Source organism: Crocodylus siamensis, chromosome 4 (genome assembly GCF_052110815.1).
Source record: "Crocodylus siamensis isolate JL-2025a chromosome 4, ASM5211081v1, whole genome shotgun sequence".
In the NCBI taxonomy this organism is placed as follows: Eukaryota; Metazoa; Chordata; order Crocodylia; family Crocodylidae; genus Crocodylus; species Crocodylus siamensis.
Genome location: NC_143398.1, coordinates 3,006,631 through 3,031,001, shown reverse-complemented (window position 1 = coordinate 3,031,001; position 24,371 = coordinate 3,006,631). Strand labels below are relative to the sequence as shown.

Sequence of the window (24,371 nt, the reverse complement as noted above, 5' to 3'; positions counted from 1 at the left end):
GCTTGCTGCCTGTTTCTGAGGTGGCTTCCCAGGCCTTGCTCTTTGTCTGTTCTTCACGATACCCACTAAGGCCACAGCTTGTCCCCTTGCTCTCCTATGGTGGATGGAGTAGGATATAAAGGAGGCAGCGACTGGATTTCCCAATGCCCCTTGTCATTTTAAATCCCTCAGGTTGCCTCTGCCTGAGCTAAATGATCTCAGGGCCAAACCTGGGAGCGAGATAATTAGACTCATGCTCCCTTGGCCTGGGCCACGTCCAATAGTGAGGGTGGGGGGGGAGCTTCACTCCGTTTAGCTAGGGGGTGGTGTCAGGGGAAGTCAAGGGCAGCCTGCTTCCATGTGCACATCCTCCCTCCCTCCAGGTAGCTGCTCCAGTGCAGTGACTTCGTGTGAGGAGCTATAAGTTATCTGCTGGTAAACAGGAGTGGAGCCAGGGAAGGAAGTCTTTCTCTAGCTACTGTCATGCAGTGTTTTTCTAGCTAGGGTATGTGTACTGCTGGAGGGCAGGCAACAGGGAGGGGGAAGGCAGGAGAAGGGAAAGGGGCAATATAATGAAGGAACAGGAAAAAGGGAAAAAGGATGTCTAACTCTGCCTTCTCTCTCAGGTTGCTGGGCCGGGGAGGTTGCAGGGTGGTCCTGGCGACATGCAAACTTCCAGAATCACAGCAGTATTTGGCAGCACAAGCTCAGAGATGGGCACATGCCCCGACAACCACTGGGCAAGGGTAACTCCCCCGTTACGGGCAAGGGCACAGACAAGCTTCTGTGTGCAGCACTTTCCACAGGGGAGGGGGCACTGTTCTTGGGAGGCGCTAACTGCTCTGCGTGCATGTGCCTGGCATGGTGTCTGGGGGCTGAGTCCCCTGCCTGAACCCTGAGTGAAACAGCAGGACAGCTGCAGCGGGTTTGCTGCATTTGTGTTGTTCCAGGGTGGTGCGCAGCATTTATAGCACATGTCGGCTGCACGGCCCAGAGCAGCTGCTCCCCTGATTCACATGTACATCTGCTCACGGCTCAGCAGAGAATTCGACCTGCGCTGAGACATGCTTTTCCGGCCTGACTCCCATGGAGAGTGCTTCACCTCACAGCTATGCACTGGAAGCCTGTGCAGGCTCTGGCATTGCTTCCGGGCGATACCAGAGCCTGGCCTAGAGAGGAAGACTACGGGAAAATGAAACAAACAAGTGCTGATGGGGATGAAGGAAGGCAGAAGTTGCACCCACTTCAACTGCCTTCAGGCAGCCCCAGGAGCCTGGCCCTGCCTCGCCATTGCTAATGGCCACATGCCTTCTTCAGATCGTTTCAGGCTCAGTGAAGTTTCCCTCAGGTGTGCAAATGTCTCAAGGGTATACCAAGGGTGAGTGTGTGCCACTGCTAGATGGCTGTCTCCTTGGCAGCCACTCTATCACTTTTGCCCATTTTTAATAAACTCAGACAACCCGCATGCTGTTCTCAAGGCAGCTGTGCACTGCCCGGGGCAGACATCTTTCCGAAGCTCCACAGTGAACCTACCACAGCTCTTACACACACAGAGTCAGGAGATCAGGATCATGTTTTGGCCTAAGAGCACTAACTGGATGCTGCTTCTAGCTGACTTTCCCTAGACCATCGCTGCATTTCAAGCCACTACTATCATGTTTTTAGATGAGTGGCATCGTGGATGGGCAAAGCACTAGGAGCCAACAGTCCTCCTTTCTGGTCTGTCTGTGTTGCAGCTGGCTGCATCCACACTGCAGGTGCAGACAGGCCAGCATAGAGCAAAGAGACCAGGAACAAAGGACAGGGCGCTTCAAACCCTGTCACATGCTACAGCCACACAACACTCACCACAAGCTACAGGTGAAGAGTGGGGCAGACAAGGGCACTGCTGAAGCCCTGCCACTAAGGATCCCAGGCTGCAGACCTGACCCACACTTCAGAGGAAGATGAAATACAACAAGACCTGGCAGGACCTCGGAGCTGGGGACTGCTGGACCCTGGGTGCTTCTGCAAGACCCTCAGCTACCTTTCTGTGAGGTTCCTTGAAACTGACAGGAGCCGCAGCCATCCAGCCCCCAGCCTCACCAACATCCAGCGCTTCAGAGGAAGATGAAGAAACCCACCAGAAGCCACATCAAACATTACTTCTGGGCCCTGCAGCACGGGTCCGCTGGATACCTCCTGCATGACCCCACGAGACAGCAGCAGCAGCAGCAGCCTGCCTAGAGCAGGGTGGACAGGGTACCCGCACCTCCTGCAGTGCCTCGCCCCCTTGCACCTCCCTTCTGCTACAGCAAACTAGCCTGTAACACTGGTCTCCATCCCCCTAACAAGCTGCTCACCCTTGTTCCAGTTTCCATTGTTCTCTCCTGAATCCTGGCAGCCAAGAGCTGGACACAATATTCTAAATGGGGTCCTACTAATGGCACTAACACACCACCATCTCCACCAGACAGGAGCATTAGACACCAAAGCACTGCCTTTCTTGCAGAAGCATGGGACCGACAGGTTGTGTTCACCCCGCAGCCCAGCTCCACGGCGTGTGCCTGCGACAGCCCTTCCTTGGCCTGCCAAACTGCATTCCAGCTGCAGAGCTGGCTACGCAGCTCTTCTGCCCTCCCAGCTCTGCCCTGATCAAAGCATCATAGAATCATAGAAGTCGGGTCGGAAGGGACCTTGTAGATCTTCAAGTCTGACCCCTCGCCTGGGCAGGAGAAAAGACTGGACTCCAGTGAGTCCAGCCAGGTAGTCATCAAGCCTCTTCTTAAAGATCCCCAGGGTAGGAGCCAGCACCACTTCCCTTGGAAGTTGGTTCCAGCTCCTAGCTGCCCTAACTGTGAAGTAGTTATTGCAGATGTCTAAATCTGCTCTCTAATAATTTGTGTCCATTGTTCCTTGTTATGCAGGGGGTCGCTAGGGGAAACAGTGTCTCCCCTAAACCCTTCTGGTCCCCCCTAGTGAGTTTATAGACAGTCACCAGGTCCCCCCTCAGCCTTCTCTTGTGAAGGCTGAACAGGTTCAGGTCCTGCAGTCTTTCAATGCAGGGTCTGCCCTGTTGTCCCTGGATCATGCGGGTGGCCTCCTTTGGACCTTCTCCATGTTGTCCACATCCCTCCTGAAACGGGGTGCACAGAACTGGATGCAGTACTCCAGCTGTGACCTGACCAGTGTTGTGTAGAAGGGGAGGATCACCTCCCTGGCTCTACTTGAGATGCACCTGTGGATGCATGACAAGGTCCGGTTAGCCCTGCCAACCGTGACCTCGCATTGTCGGCCCATGTTCATCTTGGAGTCGATAATGACTCCAAGATCCCTTTCCGCCTCCGTGCTCTCAAGAAGGGAGTTTCCCATCTTATAAATGTGCTGCTGGTTACTACTGCCCACGTGCAGCACCCTGCACTTGTCAGTATTGAAACGCATCCTGTTTATGTCAGCCCACTCCTGTAACCTATCCAGATCTTGCTGCAATCTTTCTCTCCCTACTAGCGTGCTCACCTCACCCCAAATTTTGGTATCATCAGCGAATTTAAACAGGTTGTATTTTACCCCATCGTCCAAATCGCTGATGAAGAAATTGAACAGCGCAGGTCCCAGGACCGAGCCCTGGGGGACTCCGCTGCCCACTTCCCCCCAGGTTGAATATGACCTGTCCACCACCACCCTCTGAGTACGACCCTTGAGCCAATCTGCAATCCATCTGACTGTGTAGGCATCAATGCCACAGTTGCCTAGTTTTTTAATGAGGATGGGGTGGGAGATGATGTCAAAGGCCTTGTTGAAGTCCAGAAAGACTACGTCCACGGCGACACCTGCATCCATTGCCTTTGTGACCTGATCATAAAAGGCAATCAGGTTGGTCTGACATGACCTGCCCCTAATGAAACCATGCTGGTTGCCTTTGAGCATCATCCCTGAAGCCGGCCCATCACAGATATGCTCCTTGAGGATCTTCTCAAAGAGTTTCCCAAGGATAGAGGTAAGACTGACGGGCCTATAGTTGCCCGGGTCCTCTCTCTTCCCTTTTTTGAAGATGGGGACCACTTTAGCTATCTTCCAGTCATCTGGCACCTGGCCCGAGCACCACGAGCGCTCATAAAGCTGTGCCAAGGGTCCTGCAATAACCCCAGCTAGCTCCCTCAACACCCTGGGGTGGAAAGCATCTGGACCCGCTGACTTGAACACATCCAGCCCCTCCAGAAGCTCTCTAACCCGGTCCTCCCCAACCTGAGGTTGTCCTGGGGCTTCAGGCCTTGCTCCCTGCCCTCCCTGAACTGACTGCCTGTGCCACTGCCTTCCCCTCAATCTGGTTTACACAGCCGATGTCCACACAAAGGAGATGCCGAGTGGTTTTATCTTCAGTCATTCATAGACTCCTAGAGCAGTTGAGCTGGAAGGGAGCTCTGGAGGTCATATGTAGTGCAACCCCCTGCTTGGGGCAGGGTCACTCCTATCCAAACTATCCCATACAAAGGTTGTCTGACCTATTCCTCGCACTACACAACAACCCTGTTGCATCACTACAAGACCCATTCCCCAAAAAGCACAAGAGCCCCCAAACCTGCCAAAGTAGGGGGACAGGGACTATTAATGGCTTACCGCTGCAAGGTTGTTAAAATGCACTTGAGAGGCCTGCTCATCTATACTGTATTATTCAAACAAACCCACAAGAGAAGCATCTGCTTGTGTCCATGGCTGCATTGCATGACCCTGCTGCTACAAGTAAGGCCTCTCCTTTCACACCCTGATGCATCTGCTGGACACTTTGCGGTTGTACCACGGAGGCTGACAAGGAGGTGTTCAAGTGTTCCTGGTCGGCCCCAGGCACCTCACAGCTAGAGAACAGAACCGGCTTTCTCTGTCTGTGGGGACTTTCCCCAGTGCCTTTCCACCGAAGCTCGGTGGTGGAAGATGACAAAGTATAGCCCCCTGGCTGATACCTTGAAGGAGACGGGCTATGTGCTAGTGCAGGTGCTGACTGTACGTGCACTCAGTGGATGGGACAAACAAGAAGACATCCTGAGTGCCAGCAGGATACCCCGGAGCAACTCTAATCTCATAAGAAACCCGAATTATCAGATACCATCAGGTGATCCCGGGACATGAATAAAGAGGTCATAACCAGTCACTGTCGTATGCTGATAGCCAATCCTAGAAACGAGAGTGGGGGGATAGACTGAAAGGGACACCCCCTTATACTACTGGCTCCTATAAAAACTGCACATCTTACTGACATTTTACACTGGGCAAATGCAGCCTGCATGTCACCTGCACTACCTAAGAATGCACTACCATGTCTTCAATTCATCAGTTAGCGACTGTGCAGAGGGTCCTGCATTTTTATAATCATACTGTATCATGTAAACATTTCCAGTACATTTTCTCAATAATGCTTTTAAATCTGTTCTATTGTGGAATCAAATGCAGAAAAGATGCCATGGGAACACTGGTCCTGTAAACACCTCTACCTCCTCTGTCAGAGCGGAGACAAAATTAATACTGGCATTTGTAACAGATACACCCACCAGCACAGTGGCTGCACCCCTAGACTTCAGCATTAATATAGCTGCGCCTGTGACTGCTGGCTTGACTGGTTCTCCATTTTGGATATAGAAATTATTTCCATTTTGGATATAGAAATGATATGGAAAAGGGCAAATGCAGTGTACATCTTTAAGAAAGGGAACAAGGACAATCAATGCCTGACCTCAATACCTGGCAAGATCATGGAGAAGGTCCTCAAGGAATCTGTTGAAGCACTCAGAGGAGAACATGGTGATTAGGAACAGCCAGCACAGACTCACCAAGAGCAAGTCATAACTGATCAACCTGATTTCCTTCTATAACAGAGTGAAAGGCTCTGTGGATGGAAGGAGAGCAGTGGATGTGATATATCTTGACTTCAGCAAGGCTTTTGACACACTCTCCCATGGCATTCTCATTAACCAGCAAAGGAAACGCAGACTAGACGAAACTACTATAAAGTCAATACGTAACTAGTTGGATCATCATGCTCAATGCGTAATCATCAATGGCTCAGCATCTAGGTGGGAGGAGGTGTCAAATGGGGTTTCCCAGGGTTCTGTTTTGGTCCGGTATTGTTTAATATCTTCATTAATGATTTGGACAATGGGACTGAGAACACACTTAGCAAATTAGACTGGAAAAAGAGTCTGCAATCAACCAGATTAAATTTAGCAAGGGGAAGTGTGAAGTTCTGCATTTGGGATGGAATAAGTGCATGCACAAATATAGACTGGATCAGGCTGAAGTACTGCAGGGAAGGAGCTGGGAATTGCAGTAGACCATAAGTTAAATATAAGCCTACAGCCTGTTCTTATTGCAAAAAAGGCCAACAGCATCCTGGGTGGCATGAACAGGAGTGTCACTTGCAAATTGAGAGAAGTGATTCTTTTGCTCTAGACAGCACTGGTGAGGCCTCCCCTGGAGCCCTCTGTCCAGTTTTAGGCCCTGCACTCCAAGAAGGATGTGCACAGATTGGAAAGAGTCCATTGCAGAGCAACAGAAATTTTTAGAGGCCTGGGAAACAAGACTGATGAGGAAAAGCTGGGAGAGCTTGGGTTATTTAGTCTGGAGAAGAGAAACTTGAGGGGGGATTTGATAACAGGCTTCAAATACCTGAAGAGCAATTATAGAGAGGATGGAGATGAACTTTTCTCTGTGGTTGTTGGGGACAGGACTAGAAACAATGGCCTCAAGCAGGGGAAATTTAGGCTGGAGATCTTCCTGACCATGTTGGTGGCCAAGCATTGGAACAAGCTGTCTAGACAAGTTTTGGAATATACTTCCTTGAAAGTTTTCAAGAGTAGGTTGGACAGATCTTTGACTGGGATGGTTTAGCCAGGGATGATCCTACCTTGAACAGGGAGCTGGACTAGATGACCTTGTGACGTCCCTTCTAGCCTGACTTTCCTATGATCTTATGAGCCATGTAGGATACAGACATGACAACTGCAAGAACAAAACCTATGCCATAGTCAGAGCATAGGTAGCCAAAAACAGACTCTGACTCCTTTCCAGTAAGAAGGTGGTGCAAAAACAAGGAGTCACTACAGCTAATATTTAACATTTTAAAGGAGATATCCTGGGATACTGTAATGATGCATATGCCATAAGAATGCAGAAGGATGGACAACTGTGAGTGCGAAGTGTGGAGGCCCTAGCAGGACAGGAGAGTGAACATGCCAAAGCAGCCCCCTTCCTTCCATTCCCACCTCTCTAGGTTAGTGTGTTCCCTGGAGCCTGCGAGAGATGTGCTGCAGTAGAAGACGTGGACACTTGTGGCAAAAAATGCTAGCAGACAAGCAGAGGCCAAGCTGCAAGGGATTCCCACAGTCCTACCCTGAGGCTGTGCAAGAAGCCACCTTCCTGGTCAGCCAGAGCCAACGCAAGGTCAGACAGACCCAAACCAGCTGTGCCAACTGCAGCATGCTGCGCCAAAACAACTCAGGCTGAGGTCAACCAGGCATGTCCATGTGTACAAGCCAAAGAGAGGGTGGCTCACCTCCATGATCAGCTATCTGGAACACAGGACTAGGCAGTTGCGCGACACTTCTGACACTGACCTCAGCTAGTGCACAACACCAGAGAAGAATGCTGTGTCGCACCCCACCACAGTGCCTTAGGTTGTAACAGAAAGCTCTGAGTAACCGGCTCTGCCCATCTGTTTTAGGTATGAGATCCAAGCTAAGCATGTGACTTGGGTTGGACGAAGTCACTTAGGGCCAGATCCAGAGCAATCACTTCAGTGCCTCCATGTAGGCACTTGCAATACCCACAAGTCTGGTACCTGTCCCAGGAAGTTGTTTCCCACAGCTGTGGCTGAAGTGAATGGAGAGAGCCATCACCTTCAAAGGGCTATTCCAAGTTAGGCACCTAGCACCCAGGTCTCCCTCCCTCCTGGCAGAGTGCTCTAACCACTAGGATTGAGGCAGAGGGTGAACACCATCACCCCTGGTGTTGGGCGCTGCACAGTGCCCTGAACTTAGTGCTGCCCATGTGAGTTAGGTGTTCTCTAGGGATGCTGGGCCCCCAGGTCTCAGACAGAGCTTTGGTGCCTCCCTGGTACCAATGAGCTGCAATGAAGCTTTGCTGTTTGCTTCTGGGCATGTGGCAGCCCAAGGTGAGGCAGCAGGTGCCTCAGCAATGCAAAACAGACAGTGGAGTGAGGCTTCTGAGTTGTGCAGCTGCTAGAGAAGGGCCACACTGAGCTGAGGTGCCTATGGTCCACTTCAGACTTGCTCAGGTGCCTCCACGACCAATCTGGATTTTTACCTTAGGCCTTGCCATACTGAGTAGAGCCCAGACTATGTTTGGTAGAGCAGAAACAGAAGCCAGTTATCTTGTAGCATCCCCTGATGCTCTCACAGGAGCCTTGTACTGACACGGCCAGGAAAGAGGTGCAAAATGGGGGCACTGAGTAGAAATAATAAGCAAAATACACAGAGTGGATACAGAGGGAAACAGATAGAAATCACTACAAATTGGAAACAAGTATAGAAATCTGATCAGGGAAGCAAAAGACCTCAGGGAAGAAGCTATGGGTGCCAAGGCTAAGGACAATAAGCCAGCGATTTTAAGCCTATTACCAACAGAGGAAGTCTTGGCAACTGAATCTGCCCATCACTAAGCAGAGATAAGCAGTTTGTTAACAAGAGTACAGAAAAGTGAAAGGGGGCCAAGAAATACTTCTCTTCTATTTTTGGAAAGGAAAGGGGTTACATACTTGCATCAAATGAGGATAATGAATATGTACAGCACCTTGTCTGTTCTCCAGTTCATTAGTAACTCAGGAGGGTGTCAGACAATGGCTACTGAGGATAAACATTTTAAGATTAACAGGACTAAATAATTTTCACCCAAGAGTCCTAAAAGAGTTGGCCAAGGATATTTTTGGCTTGCTGGCTGTAATGTTTAATAAATCTTGGAGTCCCAAGGAAACTCCAGAAGACTAGAAAAGCACTGATGTTGTGCCAATACCAAAAAGGGCAAGTGGGATGATTCTGGTAACCACAGGGCTGGTCAACAGGGACATCAATCACAGGCAAATAACAGAAAAGCTGGTGGGGGAGGATGAAGAGCAGGCATCAGCCCAAAGGAAAGCCGATTTTACCTGAAAGAGGCTGTTAGCAATGAGAACAAGCATGGAGAGGTGACTCAAGTATGAAGTTGACATCCCCATGATGTGAACTGGGAAGCTCAGCTGGGGAAGAGGATGGCAAAGAAGATGCTTCTGAGAGTCTGTTGTGTCTCGTCAGAAGGCAGGATGGCCACGAGTTTCAGACATGGTTGGGAGCTGGTGTCTATGACAGACCTATCTCTGGATCCTACTAACACAGCCAAGTCATGGCACACTACTCCCCTCGGCAGGAACAGCCTGTCATTCTCACAGGCTTTTTGCCTGTGACCACTTCCTTTCCCTGCTTGGTCAATGAGAAACATCTGGAGCCTGTCACTGCTGCTTGCGGGCTTCTTCTGCAAGGCACACCACTGCCTGCAGCACCTTGCATTGGCTCTGGAAAAGGAGCCTGTGTCCTCCTTTGGCCTAGATGGGGCTTTGTACAGCAGGTCTTGCAATACCACAATGTCATTTCCAGCTGCTTATGGCCTCATGCTACTGTGAACTATTGCTGCACAGGGCATTCCCACCAGAACCAAGAGCCACCATATCTGACAAATGAGCATGTGCTGGTCAGTGGTGTGGCCGCACAGGCCACTTGGTGGCCATCTCGCAGGACAGTCCTCCAGGCCTCTGAGTTTGTACCAGCAAATTTCTGAGGCTCTTGGCTCAAGATCCAAATGGCTCAGCAGTGCACTGTTGTGACAACCTGCTTTAATTCCCCAAGCCCCACCACTGCCATCATCCTTGTGTTAGGTCTGCACTGCCCTCAGGCAGTGTCCTGCATGCAGCACTTGGCTGCAGCTGTGGGGAGGAAGGTGCTCAGCTATGCTGTGTGCCAGGGATCTCCAGCAGCCTCAGGTTCTCCTTCTGTCTGTGTGCATGACTGCTCCTGTCACCTTGGGCTGTGCTCAGCTGTATGCGGGGCCAGGCCTGTCTGGTATTTGCTTTTTTCAATTTAAAGTTACTTTTCTTTTGCACAGGGCAAAACACAGATGGCCTTTCTGCAGGCTACTGATGCTTTCTGCCCAGGTGTCCAGGGCACAAGGCAGCGCGAACAGACAGCTTGTTGCTGCTGCAGCACTGGTGAGCTAGTGCAGCTGCCAGTGGCAGCCATCCCCTCTCCCCTACTCTCCCACATGCTCCTCCCTCGTTACCCCACAAAACAGGACGGTTACTTTCACCCACTTTAGATATTCAGAAGCTGTAGGCTTGGTGCATTAATGACTTCAGATAAGGAGACAAACCAGAAGGAATAACACGTAAGGATCTAGCTCCCAAAAGAAGAGCTGTAGGCAGATTTCAGCTCTTTGCTGAATCAGAGCAATGTTATTATGCCTCTTTATAACTTGGTAACATGCCCACACCTTGACATGAAGTTCTGATCCCTCTCCCCCTATCACCCAGCTCCGACCTCCAAAACATATAGTAGAATGAGGAAAGGTGCAGAGAAATGTAACAAGGATGAACAGGGGCACAGAGAGGCTTCTGCATGAGGACAGGCTAAATAGGCTAGAACTTTTCAGTTCAGAGAAAAGACAACTGAGTGGGGGTGTAGCAGAGGTCTACAAAAGCACGAGTGGCATGGAACAAGTTAATAGGGATTTGCTATTTATAGTCACCCTGAACTAGAGCTAAGGGACATACAATGAAATTACCAGAATGCAGGTTTAAAGTAAATAAAAGGGATTTCTTTCAATGCATCATGCAATTAACTTTTAGAATTCATTGCTGCAAGATGTTAAAGAGGCTACCAGTGTAACCAGGCTCAAAGGGCACTGGACACATTCATGCAGGGCAGATACATTGGCAGGTATCACACATGATCATTAGGGATGAAACCTCCAAGTTATGACTTCCTGGGTCTCTGATCCTGGAAGCAGTAAGAGAAACGGGGCAGGAGCTAGAACAGTCCAGTTAGGTCCTGCATATGCTCTGCCCCTGTGAGACAGGGGATACTGGTCTACATGGACCTGTGGTCTGATCCAGTATGGCACTTCTTACGTTTTGAGCTCCAAGCCCCCTGTCTGGCCTCCAAAGCTGAAAATACTCTTTGTATTTTAGGCCTGGATGTGGCCTCAGGCCTTGTTCCAAAGCAGAACTCTTGCTTGGGTTCACTCCAATCCCTGGGACCTACCTCCTTCACTTGTGGGGCCAGCTGTGATGTTATCAGTATTTATGTGTTACTGTGCTGCTGCATCACTCTGCCGTCTGAGGTGAGCTCTGCTCAGTGAAATGGCTCCTTTGACAAAACCATGCGCCAAACCACAGCCCGGCATTTTGATGCTCAGTGTAGGTTGTGCGCTGGGCACCCCCACACGCTATTATGGAACATTACTTCCATTTGACTTGGTGCTGCCCATGCAAGGGTCCCCAGTGCTGGTACTCTTGCTATGGTACTCCACACCCTGCCTACTGGGCCTCCTTGCACGGGGTGTGATGTCTTCCAGCATTTCTGGTGCAAAGCTGATCTCTGACATGAGATCACCCTTGTAGTCCATGTGTAGTCCATACCAGTGCCTTGGTGTGCATGCTTGACTAGACATGCTTTTAGTCCTTCCTCTGTTTGTTAGCTTTATTTGGTAAGCAGCTTTTGCTAGCTCTATAGATATATCTCCTAATAGATATAACCATTTCTTGCAATAACTTTGCTTTGACCTTATCAAATTTTCTCAGTCTCCAATGGGTTTGCTAATGTAGCAAAAGCTGTATGGCTTTCTGGAGATGCAGCTTATACTGGTAAAGAAGTTCTTCTGATGGTCTAATTTAAACCAATGTACTCAATGGGACAAGCTACTGCAGCAGATGCTTCTTTGCTGCTACTGCTGTTTTAGTGGCGGGGTGATTCTTTTCACATTCCTGACTGACCAAGAAAAGCCACTATAACTTTTTAATGCAGACCAGATCACAGTCCTTTAGTTTAATTGCTCAAGTTCACATGACACAAGTCTTTAGCATAATGGCCAGTGGACTCACTTGCACCTGGTTCCTTGTGAAGAAAACTTGCCTTTCCTGTGTGACCCACTGGCAGGGACCATGGTACTCCTGATGCTTTAGTGACTAACTAGCACTCTTCAGTTGTCATCCTTGCCCCCTGTAAGGTGTACTGTAGACCTCAGTGCCTTTTGGACTTCTCTAAAAAGTTAATTCACTAAAAACATCAGCTCGATGTGCAGCCTTGACCAAAGAAGCCAATAAAACATCAGTGTGAGAACAGTAGGAGGTTTCAAGTGAAGTTACACAGAGGTCTGACCTAGGTCTGAAGATCTTATTCACTGTGTGGATATGGGAATAGAGAGCTGCACATGACACAAAGAGCTTGTAAGCCCTTGGGAGGCTAGACTTAGAATTTAAAAGGATCCGATAAACTTGAGACCTGAGCAACAGAGAACCTGATGAAAGACAAAGTGCTGTACATAAGGGAGAAAAACCCCAAACACATTCACAGCTACAGAAGAGGGATAACTGGCTAGGCTGTCGCACTGCTGAGAAGGATCTGGGGGTTACAGTCCACCACAAATAATACAAGGGGGTTTCAGAAACTAACAGCAAGTTCCCAATAAAACCACTGTGCGCGCATCGGTCATTCCCTGGCCTGCACCACTTCTCTTGGTAGTTGTAAACGATGGTACGTGTGATGGTGCTGTTGGTGTTCCCTGATGCTGGGCAGCTTCTCACTTTGTCACAGGCTTGCAGCATGGGCAGCCATTTTACTGCTGGTTTCCGAAACACCTTTATAGACTCGTAGAAAAGTTGGGCTGAAAGGGACCTCACAAGGTCACATGTAGCTCAATGTCTTTTTAAGGCACGATTGTCCCTGACTAGACCAGCCCAGACTAGGTCTGTCCGACCTGCTTTTAAAGACTTTCAAGGACAGTGATTCCTCAGGCTCTCTGGGTAGCATGTTCCAATGCTCAGCCACCATCATGATGAAAAAGTTCTTCCTAATATCCAATTTCAATTTCCCTTGCTGTAATTTAAGATAATTGGTCCTTATCCTTTCCCCTAAAGCCAAAGAGAAGAGGGAAGACAACTGTTTTTCACTGCCACAGAGGGCAGGAGATGAAGCAATGGGTTTAAATTTCAGAAAAAACAGATTAAATCTCAGGAACAAGCTTCCTGTTCCTTAGACTGTGGGATAATGGGACATGTGGGTTTGGGAAGTGGGGGAATCTCTTCCTCTGGTGGGTCCAAGGAAAGGTTGCTCAGAAACAGTGCATCCTGCATCTGAGCAGGGGCTGAACTAGATGACGCTCCAGGTCCTCCCAGCCCAGGACTGTGGGAGATACAAACCCTTGTATACCAGCCATACAGCACAGACCAGGATTACTAACACCTGGTCCCTCAGTCACATGGCAGGGGCCAGGCTACGCACAAGAAAGAAAACCAAACTCACAGATACTCCCTCTTTTTCCTGCCTTGCTCCACAGTTTCTCTTTTTACTCACAACAGCCCCTTCCTTTCCCCCTTTCCAACCCTGCACAGCCCAAGAAGCTGCTCAGACAGAGGCTTCTCCAATGGCAGAGACAATTCCAGAGACAAAGCAGAGAGCTAGCATGAAGTAACTGTACCCACAGCGTGTTCTTACCCACGGCCCCCACTCAACATCACTTTGCTTTTGCACCATATTCCTTTGCCTTGACCTGGGTCCTGCTCACAGGAGCAGGGGCTGTGCACTCACATGGAATTGGTGGCAAGTGTCCCCTACCAGTCTGCACAGCCCACAGAGGATAGGACCTGTCATGGCCCAGGACACAGGTGCAGCAGCACAGCTCTGCACCCAGGGCAGCTGTGCAGTGCCACAGGCTGCCCCAGTCACACCTCCCCTTACACCACTGGCACAGAAGTATGGCTTTGGCTCTTTAGCTCAAGCTGTACAGGTCCTGCATTGTCCCTGGATCAGTCCTGCCTGTGTCAGCTGAGGAGGCGGTCATCAGATCAGCTCACGGGGCTCCAGTCTTGGCAGTAATACAAATGCACAGGAATGAATTGTTGCCTTGGTTTGCTGGCACAGGGAAGGGGGAAACATTTCCACCCTCAGCAGGACTGCGAGCTCTTGGTCATTAATATTTATCCAGCCTCAGTAGCAGGCAGCTTAGAAGGGCAGAACACGCCTGGAGCTCTGAGGCGTCACAGCAGCTGCCTCCTGGAGCTCCCCCTCTCCCTTCGTCAGCCCAGACCATCCTCCCGTCTGCCTTACCTACGGACTTGGTCCGTGGAATTCCTTTGCGTAGCGAGACGTGGGGTTTCTCCGCCCCAGTGTGGACCCCTGAATGCGCTGCCATCCCCTGGCGTTCGAATAGTGACTGCAACACAAACAGACATAGAGGAAACGTCACTCCCGGGCCTGAGGGCACCCAGAGTGGAAGCGTCACACTGGGGAGCCCCTGGTTCTAGCCCGCGGGGCGGAGGAGCAGGGCTCTGAGGCCAAGCCTGATCACTGGTCACACTGAGCACTGCGGAGCAGGGGCATGGCCCAGCACCACCGTGCAGTTAGAGCCCTCTGGGCACTATCATGTAGGCAAAGGAAACCAAAAAGATGGGCCAGGAGGGTGGCACCCCCTTCCTCCTGGCTGCTCTGAGGTCATTGACTTGGCTGGCAGCAGCCCCAGGTCCCTGAGGCCTGCAAAGGAGCATGCTGTCCAGCCACCGGCAATCACAGAGCCTCAGAGGACCTCTTCCCTTGCCCTCAGCACCTTTCCAGGGATTCTGCTGCTTTGGGCATCTTGGACTATGACAGCTAGATTGTGCGGGACCCCTGTCGCCATCCTCCCTGCCACTGTCCCAGCCTTGCCTCCCTCTGTGGGTCACAGCCAGCATTGCCCACTGGGTTTCCATGTCTTTACATTGACCTGTTTTCCCACTTGCTCTGCTTCTGCATGGCTTCCCAGCCTCCCTCCCCACCTTCCTCCATGGCCTGTGCCTCCCAGCTGCTTGCAGCCCCACAGCTGGGAGCTTGCCCTAGCACTCTGGGCCCTTGTCGGAGTTGGGTAAGTAGAAGTCCTTGTCCCTCCCACCACGAGAAGCCCTCATGGCTCACACTGATCTCTGCTGGCGTGATGCGCCGGCTTGTCGGTCGTTGCTTCACAGTGGCCGCCCTGGAATCTGCTTCCACAATGTCGGGTCTCAGAGAGGGCTCAGCTGCTGCCAAGATTTCATCCAGTTTCTCTGAAAATGCAGGAATAAAACTGCACTGGTGAGCAAGGGCCCTTCCACCATGGCACCGAGGCAGGACAGTGTCCGTGGCATGGTGGGGAGAGTGGGCACTTCCATTCATGGTGAAAGGAGAACAGGTGTGTTAGCACCTGCAGCTTGGGAAAGCTGCAGGCCCACCCCTGCAAGCATGGGTTCCTCCAGCAGCCCAGTGCAGCCCACCCTGCTGTCACCAAGCAGGAGCCCAAGGGTACTGTGGTCAGGAGGGCCCACTGCTGCTGCCCTGCCCCACAGCACTGCCACCCCCCACATGGCAGGGACTGGGTCTGGGTTGCTTTCAAACTTGGGGACCCTTCAAAGTCTCTCCTCATTTACAACTGCAGCTGGGATCTGCTTTTTGAAGAAAGGCTTTGATGAAATTTCTTTCTTTAAGCTACTGGTGAAGAGTCCTGCCTAGGCAGTTCTTTGGGCTGTAGCACCGAGAAGCTCCAGCAGTCTGGGTGGGATCTAAAGTGTCCTGGGCTCCTTCCCTCCCTGCTGCTGATTTCAGGCAGGCCTGTAGGTCTCTGATGTCCTAAAGCCCATAACCCAGGTAATCCAAGTACAGCATTCAGCAAAGCCAGGGAGCCCCAGGTATGCAGAAGCAATGAAGGCATCTCTCAGGCTTGAGCACGGCAGGCCAGACTCCAAAACACAGGTTGCTGCTGGTCACAGGCAACCCTCCCACTGAGGGGAGCAGAGTGGCCCAGGTGTGGTCCAGGCCAAGTGTTCTGGAGTTGTAACAGGGCAAAATTAGACACCTGGTCAAAACTGAAGCCAGGAGGGTCTGTGACAGGCAAATAAACTGACTGCCCTTCCACCAGAGGAGACTGCACCTGAGTTCTGGGCAGAGACCCGAGTTCCCAGTGCACGGCGCGGGGCCTCTGCAGCCAGGGACATGCAGGCTGCTGCCAGGACGCTGCGATGGCAGCCACCCACCTGCTCCTGCTCTCCTGAGGCAGGCTCCACAGCTCTGCTGCCTGACTGCCATGTAGGCCAGTCACGGGGCCAGGGACTGCGGGGCAGGGAAGTGCTGGGGGCACGCAGCGCCTGTGTCGTCTGGCAGCAGTCGGGGCATTGCCAGGCCTGGAGCGCGAGGACAGTTCCCTCCCAGCTGACAGCTCCACCCAGAACTGCAGGCCCAGGCTGCGGACAGGGCAGTCCAGGGGGTAAGCACCCAGCACAGCCGAGATCCAGCCTCGTCTCAAGTGCTGCAGGCTGGGATGCGGCTGGGGGGATTCCTCAGGGGGACAGAGACAGGACAAGGACCTGGGCTTGGCTCCTGGAGCAGCTGGGCAACATTCAACACAAGCCAAGCAGGGTGCAGAGCCTAATCTGAGCCTGGGGACTTCCTCAGCAGGCACCGTCCCTAGGGCTGGTTAACCCACATGGCGGAGAGTGGAAAGTCTAGCCACCACTTGCCCAAAAACTGGGTGATGCCAAGAGCAGTCAGGCCATGGAGATGGAAAAAACCGATGACTGGCTGCACGCCTCATGGGAAGGCGCTTTGTGCTGGGACCAGCTCAGCTCTTGTAGCGTTCTCCGTCCTCAGTGATCTCAGAGGCAGCCGCGAGTCTCTCGTCCCCCCGCATGCCCAGCTTGGCCCCGGAGCTTTCTCTTTCCGAGTGCCCAGCAATGGACTTGACCTCAATCACCAGCTGTCATAAAGGGCGCTCTGTGCAGGGAATGGCCCTGTGGCGCTGCAGCCAGGCCCCCCCAGGCAACTGTAGGGGGAGAAGGCCAGAGACACGGTCTGCCGTACACAGGGTTCCTGGATGTCCCAAGGATGGGGTCTCCACACCTTCCTGCTGAGACTGTCCCGTGAGAAAACTGAATGCCAGACAAAGGCCACGTTTCCACGCTGCTCTGTCCTGTGCTCCTGCTGCTGCCTCTGCCAGGAGGACTCTGCTCTGCCCAGGAGGGCAAGACCACCTTCCCACACACCTCCGCTGCTACCACAGCTTGCAAGCTAGCCTGAATTCCTTGCCTGCTGGTGGCCTGGCCCCCTCTTGCCGAGCAGGGAGACAGGCCGGTTGGTTCCTCAAGTCAGGAGATGCTCCTCATGCTTCCCTGCACTGCAGCAGAAGCAGCTTTGCCCCAGGAAGGACTTGAACCAGACCACAGCACCAGGAAAGTGGAGGGTCCACTCCAGCCTGAGTCAGGTGCCGAGACCTTCCAGCAGGAGTTGGCTCCACAGTGCACTAAGGCACAACCTCCTCAGGCAGGATCAGGGCTCCCTGCTCTATCTAGGCTCCTGGCTGGACACCCAGAGCTGCCAGGGGCAGGCCTCTTGGAGGCAGGATGATTTCTTTCCTTCTGCCCTGCTGGGGACTGACAGGCATTGGCCCTGGGGCTCTTCACTCTGGCATCTACAGAGACTATCCTGCCTCTTAGACAGGGACAGTTCTCCCTTCCAGTCCCGTCTCTCTGTGCCACAGTGCCCAGGGAGGTGAGGCTGTAGCACATGCAGGTGCGTCTGAGCTAGCACCAACTGGCAGCCAGGGCCGTGGCAGCAATGAATCCATGGCAGCACAAGCTTCAGTGGGACTGGGACACACTCGACAGTGGAGCCCCATGCTGCCACCACTTCACTGGCACCAGTGCCCAATGGTGCTAGTTCAGGGCTAGCTCAGGTATGTCTCCCATGCTGCAACCGCCCCTGCACCGACTGCAGTATGGCCCTGGGCCTCCCACACAGGACAGTGCTGGTGTTTGCTTCCAGGTGGAAGCCAGGCAGGGAAGGGTCAGGCTTGGGGGTCTAGGAGTGTTTGCCACTGGTCATCACATCACTGGCATTTGGGAACTTTGCAAGCCCGGCAGGGGATGCAGGGATGCTGCTCTGTGGTCAAGTCTTAGATGGGAAAAGTAGCCCTCATTCAGGGAGCTGGGGGTGAACTAAGCCCTGGGGATGGGGGGCAGTGGCCCCGGGTTTCCCTGGGGCGAGGCTAAGGGAGGGTGTGCTTGCTTTGGTGGGGATGGGAGGAGCCCCTGGATGTGCGATTTCACTCACCCCCTTTTCTCCTCCGCATCGAGGCTTGGAATCAAGAAACAAAACACAAGACGTGAGTGGCATGCACAGTCGCTGCGCCCACCCTCAGCTCTCCTCACCAGCTGCCCTCCCTGCATTGGCTCCCCTCCCTGTCTGTGCGCACGGTCCTGCTCACACAAGTCAGGCTCTGGTGATTCAGTGGGGGATACCTCCTGGCCTGTGCATCCAGCTTTTGTCATGCTGGGTCCCAGCCTGGCACTTTGTTTTCACCCGAGATGCCCGTGCAGGCTCCCCTGCCTACTCCCTGACATCTCACCACCCCTGTGGGAGGGCTGGAAGCCCTGCCTTTCCTGCCCTTCCCATCCTGCCCTTCCACTGGGGCTCGGGCTCAGCAGTGATGGCCAGATCTGAGACAGCACTGCTTGCAGGGAGGCTGCAATGGCACAAGGACCTGAAAGTGGGACCTGAGAGCGGGATGCCTGAAACCCTGGGATATGGAGGAGGCCAAGGTGCACAAAGAAGATGGTTCGACCGCAGAATGCTTGCAAGAGAAGCCAGCTGTCCAGCACATGGGGCTCTCCACAAACTCTCAGATGCACCTGGCCAGCACAGGATGGGACAGGGACACACCTCTGCTGAGGCTTCCCAAGTCTGCCCTTCCCAAGGACTGGGCTGCGATGCACCTGCAGCCGGGGGCATGAGACAGCTCCTCTGGCCCTGCACACAGCAGTGCAGGTTGATCAGAAGGCCAGGCAGGGAACAGCAGCCAGTCTTTCCAGGGAGACCTGGGTTAGCCTCTAGTGACAAACCCTCCCTCTCCCCATCCAGGGGACAGTGTTGAGATTGGTCACCACTTCCTTTTGGCCACAGCAACGTACCCCTATAAGCCTCTCCTGGCACCTCCTGGGAGAGGGAGGAGAGCGCTGGCTGCTGAGAGCTCCCTCCCCTGCCTCTTGGAAACCCTGGGCAGGGACTGGCTGGGAAAGCCCTTCCTCCAACCCCTCCAGGGTGCCCAGAGAGGTCTGGAGACCCAAGTGCTGCACCACGGGGATGGGCACTGAACCCTCCTCCCTGGAGGATGGGAGCTGCAGCCTGTCACTCAGCTTGGCTGCTCGCTGCTCTCCAGGGCCCTGGGGCAGGGACAGCTGCTGGAGCCCTTCTCAGTGAGCCCCGAAGGAGGGCGCTACCCCTAAACCCCTTCTCCTGCACAAAGCTCTTCCCTGCCTTTCTCCAGATGATCCCCACCTTGCTCTGAGCTTGCCCACTGCCCACCAGGCAGCGCACAGGCCCACAGCATGCGACGGGTGGCGGCATCGCGGTGAGGGTACACGGTTGCCCGCAAGCCCCCTGCTTTGCTTATCTGGCAGTCTGTGCACAATTGTTGGGCCAGTGGCTGCACCCGTCTCAGGGCAGGGAACATGATCATCGCCAACCAGGGCCCGCGCTTCCCCCAGACAGCTGCACACAGCTGTGGACGGTGCCCTAGGCTGTAGCAACATGCTGCTCTTTATGCAGGTAGGCCAACATCTGGGTGACCAGAATCCCATTACTTAGCAGGCCGATAAGCGAGGCTGGCGGCTGGAGCCAGCGGGTGCAGAACAGCAAGAAGCGGGGCATGCAGAAGGGCAGTCGGGACAGGAGACACTAGCCAAAGTAAATCTCCCTACCCCAGGCACGCAGTGCCCAGCCCAGCCCAGCGCCTGGACTGGTCAGGCTGGAGGAGCTGGGTTTGGAGGATCCTGTGGTTGAAAGCTGTCTCTCCATTCAGAGCACACCCCCAAAGTGCCCCACGGTCTCAGCACTCTGTTCCAGACCTTGCACACACACACCTAAGCTGTTACTCAGGCTCTGGGGAGCGTGTGGACTTGAACCCACAGGTCTGGGACAAGTCCAGTCACATCACCACATTTTAGCACCAAACAATACAAGAGCAAGCAGAGGGAGCAGGGGCCAGGGCCAGGGCTAGGAGCCACAGCCAGGGCCAACAGGCACTGCACGCAACTCCCCCCTTCAGCTCAAGCTCCCTCCAGCGCTGCAGCGTGATTGATGCCAGCCCAGAACAGCCCGTGCACTGCAGTAGGAGCTAGAGCCAGAGCTGACAGGGTGCATCCAGACCTGGACCTGGGCCGGCATTCCCTCCATCAGACAGCAGGATGGCTGACACCCTGCACCCTGCTGGGACCCACCACTGCCCCACATCCCGTCTGGCGCAGGGGGCAGACTCTGCGGTGGAGCGCGTGATTGTTTCTAAGCACAGGAAACGCGTGGTGATGCTCAGGCTGTGGGAATGCTGACGCATGCGGACGTGTGTGCGTGGGGGCCTGCGTGGCTGTCAAGAGGAGCAGGGGGCTGTGCAGGGAGCTGGGGTGCCGGGGAGCGGTGGGGGCTCCACCTAGGACCTGAACGAGCTCAGGAGTCTCTGTGAGGATGCTGGGACAGATGGAGCCAGGCAGAGGTCCCAAAGCACCTGAACCAGGTGTGTGTGCGTGTGCGCGAGTGTGCGTGTAGAGGAGGGGCTCTGTGGTGATGCCAGGACTCCTGGAAGTCGGTTGAGCCCGCCTGGAAGTGCAGGAAGAGAGGCACTGGGCTGCTGGAAATGCGTGTGCGGGGAGTGAGCTGCCTGGACGGGTGAGCACGGGCAGATGCTGGGCTGCCTGGAGACATATGCAGCCCCTTCCCCCAGGGGCCGGCGTGCAGGAAGGAAGGGGACGAACCGTTCTGAGATTTCCCTCCTGCTGCTGCCTGTGCGGGTCACCGCGAGTTGCAGCCCAGTGCTCGGCACGTGGCCAGGCGCTGCAGAAACTTCAGCCTACAGGGGAAGATGCATCCCTCCAGCCTCCCACACACGTGGCCCTCTGGGAAGGGGGTGCTACTCATGGCTGTCTGCGGGGTGGGTCCACGCCCGCTCCACAGCCCATGCAAGCCCTCATGAAGCCGTGCACTCGTGCAAGCGCTCCCGTGCCCCGTGCTTACCTAGCTCCTCCAGCTCCGCCGTCATGGACTTGGAGCGCAGCGTCAGCGTGGTGCTGGGGGCTCTCTTGGGCGGCGGTGGGGCTGAAAGGAAGAGAGATGGCATTTTGCATTTCTTGTCCAGGAACTTACGAGGAGTGGCCAAGTGCAGGTGCCACTTCTTCTCCACAGCCTGGATCTCCTCGTACTCGCGGGAAGAGGAGTCGCACTGCTGCAGAATCTTATTGAGGCTGCGCGTGGAGGCAAACTTCTTCATGGTCCCAGGGCACGGGCCAGGCCCCCGGCGCTGGGGCACGGCGACGTCGCTGCGCCCAGGTAACCACGGCCCCTCAGCACAAGAGAGTCCGCGGTGTGGCCCCAGGGCTGCTCATGCCCCCGCAGGTCCGGTTGTCAAAGCCTCTCGCGAACGACACGTCTAGGCGGCTGGCAGCCTGCCTGCGGGGCTCGGCGCGCCGTGCGGGTGGCCGCTCCCCTCCACGCGCGCCATGGGCAGAGGGCGGGAGAGGGGCCGCGTCCAGGAGGCCTGGGGGGCTGGTGCTCAGGCCCCCGCTCCTCGCAGGGGCTCCATCGCGCCACGCGACAGCCCGCCCCACCCTCGCCTCTGGCTTCAGGCTGTATCCGGGCCCGGGCGAGGCTCCCGCCGCCCGAGCGGCGCTCCGGAGAGGCGAGTCTCGGTGCCAGGCGGAGGAGGCACGTGGCTCATGTGGCAAAGCCCACACGGCGTGGGCGCTATGTCAAGGGGCAGGGCTGGCGAGAGGGGCTCCCTAGCCAGGCCGGCCGGTGGGTGAGCAGGAGAGCTGGTCCATGCCATGAGCTCACAGAAGTGCAGACGAGTTGAAGGCTTTTCCTCTTCACTTCAGGTGCCTCCTCCCCGCCTGCTCGCTCGCTAACAATGCAGGATTCAACGCTCGGGCGTTGCCATGGGAACCAGAGCTTCAGGCTTGTGCTGGAGCTGCCTGCATCACAAATCCCGACAGGGGCGGATTCGGGCAGGGAGCGCGAGTCCCACACAGGCCTCCATTCGCAGCAGGGTGCGCGGGCCCGATGGCTGCCCTGCCGCTCGCAGGGCAGGGCAGGCCGGACCCCGGCAGCAAGCTCGCCCTGGCCAGGGGAGTGCGCCGGATGCGGACAAGCACGGGTGCCAGGCCCCGGTGCCGCGCCGCACCACGCCGCACTCGGCCCCGGGGCTGGGAACAGCAGTCGGTCAGTCCCTCGGGGCAGGGCCCGTGCAGCTCAGGGTGGGGAAGCGTGACAGGAGGGGGAGCGTGGCGCCAGCAGAGATCCCAGCACTGGCGCCTGAGCCTCGGTCTTTCCCACGACTCGTGCTCTTGTGCGGTGACAACATAATTACAGCTCTTCGTGTCAGCGCGCAGAGCGGCCTCCTCCCCCTCTCCTCGCGTGCTGCTCCCAGAGCGCCTCGGTCCCCCTTGCGTCAGCCCCAGCCACGCTCCCCACGGGAGCCGCTCCGTGCCCCGGGGCTCCTTCTCCGCACACGGACCCGCTCGGCTGAACCTGCACCCGCCCCGGTCCTCCGTGCCTCCCCCTGTCCGCGCTCGGGCAGCTGCCCGGGGCCAGACGCCTCGCAAATGCCCGGCAGCCCCTCAGTGGGTGGCAGCCGGCTGGAAGCTTTGTTCTGGCATAGGAGAAAAAGGGGTCCCCTCTTCCCTGCACCCTTCCCAAAGGGCAGGGGAGGAGGAAGCCTCTGCCAGCATCTTGGGGCTGCAGAGCCCTCCGCACCTAGCTGGGCTCTACCCCTAGGCAGCTCCTCCGCCCTCGGGGACCTGCCCCTCGGTCAGGATGGCAAACGCCCCGCACTGCGAGTGCAGGCCACTGCTGTTGCAGCCGTGGGGGCTGCGATGGGGATGGGGCAGTGCTGCCGCTCTCTGGCCTGCATGGGGGTGGTTGCAGTGCTCTGGGGAGTGCGATGCAGTTACCTCCTCCAGTAAGCAGCTTTGTCCAGGGACCTCCCCCTTGCACATCTCAGGTCCCCCGGAGAGGCCCCAGCTCTGTTCCCGCAAACACTGGGCTGTGCAAATCCCCGCCGTTCTGCACCTACCCTTTTTCCGAACAACTTCTTCCGATTCTGGCTTGCGGCTGACAGAGACGACTTTCATCACCAGGTGGTTTCCCCCTTGACGGATCAGGGACACCACCTGCTTGTGCCCCACCTTCACCACGTTCACACCATTCACCTGAGACACAAACAGACTGGTCAGCAGAAGCCTGGCCTATACCAAAGAGAACAAGGTCTGGGAAGAGAAGAGGTGAAGGCCCCTGTAGTGCCAAGAAAGAGCCGTGTTCAAACCTTACAGCTCACCCCAAAGAGGCATGTGCATCAGACTGGAGTGCCAGGGGCAGGAAATCCGGTCACCTGCCTAGAGCCTCTACTCTGTCCTGTTCTGCATAGGGCTGGAGGGCTGTTGGAGTTGTGATGGTCCAGGAGATATGCGAGAAGCAAGGCTGTTGGGGTGATGTCTTTCACTGGACCAGCTGCACAGCTGGGAGAGGTTACATGGGCTTCCAAGCACCCAGCCCTGAATGAGGGCTGTTGTCCTGGAGAGCTTGTCTAGCATCTCTCCCAGCTATCCAGTTAAGTGTCTTGTCCCAGGTCACAGGTGTTTGGTCACTCTTTGCACCAGGCACACGCTGCCTTTTGCCTAGTTCTTGAATCATGCACAGAGGCTTCCTGGCTCCTAGACAGTTTGGGCATGACATAAATCCCCATGACACTGAGTATTAAGATGTAGACTACGGTGACACGGGGGAGATTGAAAAGCTGAACACCCAAAACTTAGACGCTTAAACAAGGACACTGATTTTCGTAAATACTGACCATGAAACTCTTCTTTAGCCTCTAGAGGGAGTGATCAGCACCTCTGAAAGTCACAGTTTCATAGTTTCACAGATGTTAGGGGTTGGAAGGGACCTTACAAGATCATCAGGTCCAGCCCTCCTGCACTCGGGCAGGAAAGACTGCTGGGATCAGACGACCCCAGCAAGGTGGGCAGCAAGACACTTTCTGAAGATGGCCAGGGTGGGTACCACCTCTGGGGGAGCCTGCTCCAGGGCCTCAGCGCTCGACTTGTAAAGAAGTTTTTCCTTATG

At 54.7% G+C, this 24,371-nt stretch overlaps 1 protein-coding gene across 1 annotated transcript in view; it reads right to left on the bottom strand.

Moving 5' to 3' along the window:
* Positions 1 to 24,371, bottom strand: part of SHANK3 (SH3 and multiple ankyrin repeat domains 3) — a 589,500-nt gene that overhangs the window by 40,764 nt on the left and 524,365 nt on the right. Inside the window, exons 18-21 of the mRNA XM_090041443.1 lie at positions 23,323 to 23,458; positions 21,270 to 21,350; positions 15,156 to 15,283; positions 14,316 to 14,421 (exon numbers count right to left, since the gene is read on the bottom strand). Of these exons, the coding sequence (XP_089897569.1) occupies positions 14,316 to 14,421; positions 15,156 to 15,283; positions 21,270 to 21,350; positions 23,323 to 23,458 (451 nt within the window). The remainder of the gene's footprint in view (positions 1 to 14,315; positions 14,422 to 15,155; positions 15,284 to 21,269; positions 21,351 to 23,322; positions 23,459 to 24,371) is intronic.